Source organism: Hesperophylax consimilis, chromosome 1, assembly GCF_061612785.1.
Source record: "Hesperophylax consimilis isolate HC1 chromosome 1, BYU_Hcon_1.0, whole genome shotgun sequence".
NCBI lineage: Eukaryota > Metazoa > Arthropoda > Insecta > Trichoptera > Limnephilidae > Hesperophylax > Hesperophylax consimilis.
Window position 1 is genome coordinate 34620085 of NC_142836.1, and position 9148 is coordinate 34629232.

A 9148-nucleotide genomic window follows, 5' to 3' on the forward strand; every position below is an offset into this window, starting at 1 on the left:
TCCTTTTTCTTCACTTTCTATGTGATGAAATTTTGTAATTCAGGTTGGTATTGGTATTTGGTGACAATAGTTGGTTTAGAGAACTGTTAATTTAGATTTGTGTGAGTTGACTAATTATTCCACGACATTTGTTGATGATCCAATGTTTAGCCAAGGTTTTAAATTAGTTTAGATTTTTAATTGTCTTGTTTTGTCAGGTATATTATAGTATATTTTAATTGCAACGTACTTGAAATTTTGTATTTGCTTTAGGTTGTAGGAGATCGTTGGTTTTAAGCTGCGCGTTTCGTGTATTTTTAAAGAGATGAATATGTCGAATGAATATTAACGGATCGCTAAAGTATGTCCCGCCAATGACCCACGTCTCTAGTGATTGCATATTACCGGCATTATTTATTTCCCATGGAGACGAATTCTTACCGTATAATTAATTACGTAGTCATTCCAGTTGTTCCAGTGGCTTTCATTTTAAAGATATTACAATAAAACTTAACTAATTTACACCAGACACATGCGCACTAAATACATATTTGGGATGCCTATAAAATGTCTTCGATTATAGATGTTTTTTTGAGGATTTGATAGGACGTTCTGTCGCCGCTTAATGTGATCTCTGTTAGTAAAATTATTTTATTTAATATTGATTTCTGGCTATCTAATCGTATATGGAGAGCAAATGGAGATATTACGGACCAAAGAATTCAAGAAACTCACATTAATTGTAATGGAATTTGAAATTGAATCCTATTTAGCGTTAATTAATAAGTAGTTTTAAATTCAAACATTTCCCAGAAAAATTAGGAACAATAATTGTCTTGAGTTGTCAGACAAGAATTTTAATGTTATAGTTTTCTTGTTCGTCCAAGAAACCAAATATTTTGTTGACGGTTATTTTTAATTCTCTTCAGTTCTTCCTCTAACATTTAAAAATATATTTATTTAATTAATTAAAAAAAAATTTAGAAGACATAAACCATTCACTATCTTATGGCGTTTCAATTACGAGTATTTACGGATATTATGCCTCCAGACATATTTAGACAATCAATTATTAATTATATTTCTTGTTCTCCACTTTCTCCAAGTCATAAATTTGCAAATTATTCCGGCGTGACTCAAGTGCGCATCTCTGGGATATTACCACCTATTCTATAAACATTCGGTGTATATTGTATAGGTACCATGGGTACAATCATACATTCTTCCGTGGGTCCTTTCTTAAAAACGGAAGTCTCTGAAAATTGGTCCGGTCTCTAAAAGTATGTGCATTTTCTCTCTTACACATTAATATTAACACGTAGGGAGTGTGGCAAACCCATCGCTCGGGGAGTGGAAATACGACCTGAAATAACCATCCTTAGCTAAGGTGTGAGCTATCGTGCTCAGGCTGAATGACCTGGGGAACAGGTTCGTGAACTGTCATGAACAGTGCCTCCGTGAAACAGGGTCGAGTCTCGGAGTATTTAGACCTTACCCCAGCACTCGTTGCTCTGCTGGAGTGGACTTTCTATTTCCCTAGATACTCGTGGGACCAAAATTGGACCATTCGAAAACTCCTTCTTCCCTCGTGGGGCATTCAGGGAACCAAAGGGGATGGACTATTCTATCCTGGGGCCTTTATGGAACCAAGAAGGAGTGGAGGGAAGAAACCCTCTTCCTTCGTGGGGCCTTCAGGGAACCAAGGAGGAGTGTGGAGGAGAGATGAGGCCACCTTCGTTAAATCTTCTCTTGTGGTGCCTTAAGCGAACCAAAGGGGAGTGGAGATTAGATATGATGCCCTCTTCCCTTGGAGGGGGAGGGGCTTCAGAGAGGGGAGAAGGGGGGGGTGGACTCTCCCATCGTGGGGCCTTGAGGGAACTAACGGGGAGTGGATTCTTCTACCACGGGGCCTTCGGGGAACTAAGGAGGAGTGAAGAGGAGAGATGAAGCCCTTACCCTCGTAGGACCTTCAGGGAACCAAGTAGGAGTGGAAAGGAGAGATGAGGCCACCTCCGTGAACTCTTCTGTTGTGGGGCCTTCAGGGAACCAAAGGGGAGTGTAGAGGAGAGATGAGGCTCTCTTCCCTCGTGCGGCCATTAGGGAACCAAGGGGGATTGGAGAGGAGAGATGAGACCTGGGAAAACACTTTGTGGAACCAGAAAACATAGCCACATATACAATGACAACTTTTGTAAACTTTATAAAATAGACAGGGAGACTGTTAAAAGAATGAGGTAAAATGGGAGATAGCACAATGGGTCTACGTACTCACGGGAATTATATGTAAACCGTATCCTCCCTATAAATATATATAAACACTGTTTTCCTTAACACTTGCCCTATCCCATTTGCACATTATAATTTTTTTGTCATAGTATCTTTCTACAATAGTCTTATATCCTATACCAGCTGTCTAGTTTTTGAGATGCTCTTGGCATATCTGTTTTCAACTTTTGCTGTTTTTTTCGTCCATGTTTCACACTTCCGTTATTGAATTTCATAGCTTCCTGATTCACTCAATGCTCCATAATTTAGAAATATCTCCATGATTTGACACATTAGTTTCTTGGCAGATAGGTACATACACATATCAACGCGAAAATATTTTATTCTTTCATAAGAGAAAGCTGTGGAACCGCCGATTTGTGTCAAGTTTGTTGAGCAACCTTGCAACAGATTAATCGATATAACTGAGTCAACGCACTGGACAAGTGGAAGGTCTACTAACTCAAATATTCACTTATTTGCTTCGAATAAAAACTTGACAACCTACTTAGCGAAATTTTCAAGAACAAATTTAGGTGTTCTATTCTTTTTTTATTTCACATTACTGATATAAAATGCATTGGATATAAAATATCGGCAAACATTTTAGTTCCAATGTTTAAAGGCCGATACGAATTCGATTTATAAATGTAATTACATTTATTTTACATGTATGGTTTAGAACAATACGTAGTTAAAGTAATTTGTACTATTTTTGAATACCAATAACAATAGTAATGTAATTGCACATTTCTAATTGCATATACCTGCACATTTATTGCAATGCATTATTAACACTCTCTCTCTGGAGTGTTATTTGATGCTGGGAACTTGGATGATTAGTCGATTAGATTCGCGCTGACCATTCATTTTATTTCACACAGGAAATAAATATAATCACTGCACAAAAATTGAGCTGTCTACATAGTTAACTGGAAAGTTATTTTTTACATCGTCAAATTTTAGTGTTATATTTACTGCTAACGGTTGCTAAGCATCGCATAAAATATAATTCTATTTTGACCTCAAATTTTGTAGACTTTTTGTGGTTGATATTCAACCTTGATTTTGTCAGAAGTGTACCAATGATTCAAAAACAGTATGTATCGAATATATAGTATAAATATCGTAAAATATAGTATAAACCTGATGTAGTTTAAAAAATTGCATTCAGGTGTAATATGCCTATTTCAGGGTAAACTATCACAGTCGAATGTTTTAATTATTGTGAAAGATATAAAATCAAGCGTGCGGTGTTCCTTTTCCTCGAGTTTTGTCATCTTTTTCCACTGAATTTTCATGATTTTTTAACGCCCAAGTAATAGTTATTTTAAGCGCACCCATGCACTGCGTGAGTTCAGTTTCGCTCCGACAAATTTGAAAGTTCTAGATTACTGCAAAAAACCACCTATAAATTATTGTACATTGCGTTTAACATTTTAAAACATCATTTAAGCTTGTTACTCTTTTTGGTGCGAAGTGTGTATTTTATTTTAAAACAATTAGATAAATGCTGAAAAACTGACGACTGACGAGATTTTTGACGAAAGTCTCTAAGCAATCTAACCATTTCTAAAAGTAATGGTCTCCTTTTTACCGATACTGACGAATATACAGTATATACACTTACTTGCATTTTTTGCTACGTATTTTATCTTTGCACATTCATTAAATACAAATAGTGTTTTAATTATGATTACATTAGTGAATTCACTATTAATTTGTGTATGAAACAAAGTCATCCTTGATCTATGGAAAAGAAGAAATGTTAGAAAGGACTTTTCCATCTTTGCGAAGGTTTTATTTCCCTCCGGGTAAATATAACCTTCGAGACGAGGGTCAGATATCTTAATTCCTGTTTTTTTTTCCACTACCTGCTGCAGTTCAACGAACTTGTTGCAGAGAGGTCACCCTTCGTTCAACAGTTGATTATCATATCTGTTTAAAATAAGACAAGCAGAACTCGGCACTCCGGACTGTGGTACTATTGCTTGCTTTGGTTTCACGTTTGAAAAAAATATGCACAAATAACGTTCAATCTTTTAGTAATGTATTTATAATTGTAATACAGATAAAATAAAAAAAATATTGAAGACACATGGGTTTTTTATCTTTCTATTCATCGTTAGATACAAAAATGAAAATAGATATGTAATATTTAATAAAAAAACTTCAAAGAAGCTTTTCGAAGTGGGTTTTTAAAAAACTTTATATTGTATTGTCTAACGAATAAAGGTCATCATTCTTGTGATTTGTCAGTTGATGCGGTGTAATCGGTTCAGCGACTTTGCAAGATGTATAAATGTTATCCTCTTTGCTTTCTTTGTTATTTATGATTAAGTTAACCTGTTTCATGTTCCGCACAGCAAAAGTAAAGAACGTTTTGTGAAATCTACTATACAGTCATTGTATTTTTGTTTTATTTCAGATTCAGTTCTTCCTCGTGTTCTTCCATTCCTTCAGCGCTCTGGTCTACGATTGCGGTTATCCTAAGTAAGATTTTTTTAAACGTTTTTTCTTCTCATAAACAATGCTTTTAATTGAGCGTTGTTCTGAACAGTTGAGATTTGGCACAAAAACTCAAACAGAGGTATCTTGTTAAAAGAGTCTGTAATTGAAGAATATTATTTTCACCATAAAAATATATGTTTGTCACGGATATGTCGAAAAAGCTTCATTCTCTGAGGTTTTAGTACCAACCCACTAAAATCACAGGTAAAAGGCTGGGGAAAACAAACACATTAAATTGTTGTTTATCTTTTGGGATATTTTTTACAGCATCTGATAACACATGTCCAAACTTATCAATGTTAACCCTTCAATATTTATTTATTGATTTACGCCCGTCGGGCTTTTACATAAACCAAGTTTAAATTTATTATATTACATAGTGCATTCAAATTAACATAATAATAAACAATTATAGAAATATACACCGATACATAGACTACAAAATAAGAGAAAAAGGTAATAATACCTGCCTGGAGTAAAAAACAAAAATTAATATAAAAAATTAAATTTTAAGTTAAATATTTATATAAAAAAGCGAGTTACAGATTATATAAATAATTATGTTAGTGAAACAAAATGTTAGAAATTTCTGATTTAAATTTTAGTATGGAATGAAAATATCAACGGAACTGAATTTATTTCCAAACCTACGTAGCCTTTGGACTGGGGAATTAATAAAGTAGCTGGTTTTAGATTAATGAACAAAGAACAACTCAGGAAGTCTCGTGTTACGATTTGATTCTTAGGTATGTTATGTCAGGTGCAAGACAAAGTCTTCTACAAGATATGTCGGTTAAATCAATTAAATTAACATAATTATTAAATTTTACTAATATAATAGTGAATTCATCATTAGAATTTAAATTATTAACAAAAACATGTTTTAAAATGCACTTGACAAATCACAGCTGTCTTATAACATTCATATTATAATATTATATTACACATTGTATATTATTATTTTGTTGGGTGGCTTAAATCCGCTAAAAGCCTGTGTGGGTTTTTTTTATATCACGAGGCACAAAGTCTTATTTGTAGTACTTACCTTCTTATCTACTAACTAAAAAATATACTTGAAATTTTTTTAGTTTGGTGTATACTTTTCTGTGAATTAATTTTAACCTTGTGATTTAATTTTCCAGACTGATATCTGGCGGGCTGATGCTCCATTCCGTGATATTCATCGTCCTCTTCTCGAACTTCTACATCCAGAGCTACAAGAAGAGGTTGGAGGAGGAACAGAGAGTTGAGAAAGCTATCAAGCAGGATTAGAGAACCAAGACTTAATCATTCCGTCCAGTCACAATAATAGCGTATTGTACGAAGTATTTTATAATATCATTGTTTGCCTTAGAAATTAGGTTGGCGGACTCTGACGTAGGAAAATAATTCTTACCAAAGTATAATATTCGATAATCTGATATATTTATCAACGCAATCACACATAAAAACCATAATAATAGGTTAATAAAGAAAAAAATACCATGCTTTTTTTTTAATGAACATCTCGTAATGAGGAATTCCAGTGCTTAGTAAAGTAAAATGTATCACGTATAACTTATTACACCCGGCTCAATTTATTTGAACTGGTGGGTAGCAGGGAGGAGTTTTGCGTCACATGACGTCATATGCCCACACCCATCGTCAATTTTCCTGCCTGGTGACATCCCGGACGGTACATGTGACGTCAGAACTCGGAGCCTACAGATGTGTTGTTTATTCATTTTTCAAGATCGTTTCATTGATTGAATGAATAATCAGATACAATAATTAAATTCGTACATTTATAATCTATGAATATTTTTTTAAATCATTGGGATTCCTTTTTTGCATACTTTCAATAATGAGAAATCATGATTTCAGCCGTACCTTTATTATGTTTATGACATTAATATAATTTTTTTCCTGTTTATAATTTTATATTACGTGTAAAGTGTGCATATCTATATATATACTCGTACACCTGCCGTTAGGTATGTGTAAATCGCACTAACCTCCCCACATTCAGGAATAAATAAATTAATTTTATTATTATTTAGTGAAAATTGTACATAAATATTATACATAAATTTCTTAATTATTCTTAATTAAAATTGTCAATGTAATTATTCGGAAAAGATCATTTCCAATAGGTATTTACAATTCTTGTTCTTTTCTTCCAGTAATTGTGTCAATGTATAAGTTTTACTTTGTAAAATATAAATGCAAGCGACGCTAGTATTAGATTAGATAAATCCGCACTTAATTATAATTATCTTAATGAAGAACAACTAAGTCACCATTAAAGGAGGTCACTTTCCTAATTAGTGTTAGTTTTAAGTCCAATTGCGTAAATTAATTTATTATTATAATTTCTTTTTGAATCTGTATGGAGTATCTCACCAATATTGCGTGGTTTATTATTATTATAATTTTGTCTGCAAAAACCGACTTTTATGATCAATCTCCAGAAAAATATCTTTTTTTTACAACTTATAATTTAATGACAACATTAAAATGTTACCTCTTTAATAAATAAAAATACTTTACTGCCATATTTTGACACAATCATAAATAATGTACAGTACCTACTTAAAAATTTGAGGAATGTTAATTAAAACAAATTATTTTTTTTTGTAAATGACTAAGTAGTGCTTCATATCATTTACTAAATTAATTGTACTTACAATACATGTGGTTTTATCTGCAAATAATAAGAAATCATCTTTTATGGTTGAGTGTTTTTATTTAACTTAATAAATTAGGGTATTATTTTTTTGTTAATGTAAACTCTACTTATGATTAATAATATTGCTCAATTCTTTGTAAGAAAAATGTGCCTTAGAAATAATTAGACATAGTATTATATTATTAAGGGAATTATGTAAAAACGTCATATTAATCAATATTTTTAGTTTTCCCTTATAAAACCTTTATAATAAAAATACCAATAAATAGTAATTTTTGGTTTAGGAGACGCCATGACATGAGTTTATCAGTAAGAAATAGCCTATTGAACTCTGATAGAAAATTATAAAAACATATTTTAGTAAAAAATAAAACCACTTTTATATATTATTATACACAGCTACTTGTAATTATTGTATAAATGTTGTGTTTTTGAAATATGACGATAATGAAATATTGTGGATCATCCTTTTTGACGTCTTTTATGAATTTAATTTATATCGAATCGAATTGTGTCTATTTTACAATAAATTACATCCATATTTAATTAAATTGGTACAATCTGTTATTATAGGTAAGTATAATAAATTTAGTTTAATATTTATGTATGAACGTCAAAAATAATCACTGTAAAATTTAATTATCAATAAAATATGATGATTTACATAGTGTTTTATTTTTTCAGTCTTACGGAGTAATATTATGGAGTAAGTATTTTCTGACAAATTAAGTAAAATTGTCTCCTGTCTTACCATCAGTCAAAAAGATATGTACTTTACCTATCTATGTAAAGTAGTAGGGAGATTCTTTTTTACCAGTAGGCTCTGCCACACGTAGGTACACTTCAGAGTTAAAAAAAGTTAATTACAGGCCACCGCGCTGAAAAGTTAAGTACGAAAGTAAGGTAACGGCTTACATCGCAGTCCATTGTAAGACTTTTTTGCGCGGTGGCTTGGAGAGACAAATAAATTATTTTATTTTAGTTTTAAAGCAAATGCGAGATCTAGAGATCATTGAACCGGAGTTACAGACAGATAGTAGTTTCCGGACACGTATACACGGTTTTATTTGGGTTCCCCATGTGGTGTAGATTCACCAGTTTCCCGCTTGAACTACGAGTTTCCGGACACCCTGTATATATATATATACATACATTATATATATTCTGGGCATTTCATGACTATCCATATATATAAATATGGATAGTCATGAAATGCCCAGAATCTCCGAATTTTCCCCACAAAAAGACCAAATTCTTGAAAAATCTTAGAAATTCCCCACAATTTGAGGAATTCTCCATAAATTGGCAACCCAGACGTGGATGATCTACACCATAGATATATTACTAACGTAGACTGGTTGTGATGAAACTGCAGGTTCAGTCGTACTATGAGTCGTACCAACCACATTAGCCTTAGACACATTACGCTATTTTATGCGCGCATAAATCGGGCGTGGCATTTACGTATTATATGTTGGGCTGACAAACTACACTATAGTCTTCCTCAGGAGAGGCGTTCAGATCAATTGGGGGACTGCTGTGGAATATCATTTCTTTGTATGGGAACTGTCGCTTTGACAGATGACAGCCGCGTGATTACGCGCGCCGTAAATTGTTCTTACCCCTTCTCTTGCCTTAGGTAGGAGAGGGGGTCGCATAATTTTCACATATAGCTTGGCTAGCAGATCTCAGCGCATCACAGCACATATCGTCGCCACGCCCATA

At 33.0% G+C, this 9148-nt stretch overlaps 1 protein-coding gene across 8 annotated transcripts in view; it reads left to right on the forward strand.

The window, feature by feature from the left end:
• The window catches only part of LOC149426721 (very long chain fatty acid elongase AAEL008004-like), a 98332-nt gene extending 90289 nt beyond the window's left edge, over positions 1–8043 (forward strand). For 7 of the 8 annotated variants that reach the window (XM_089638109.1, XM_089638132.1, XM_089638150.1 and 4 more), the window contains 2 exons: positions 4673–4737; positions 5898–8043. In XM_089638109.1, the coding sequence (XP_089494235.1) occupies positions 4673–4737; positions 5898–6027 (195 nt within the window). In that variant the 3' untranslated portion in view covers positions 6028–8043. Of the gene's footprint in view, positions 1–4672; positions 4742–5897 lie in introns of those variants that run through there. The other variant, XM_089638159.1, reaches the window with a different exon arrangement.
• The last annotated feature ends 1105 nt before the right edge of the window (positions 8044–9148 follow it).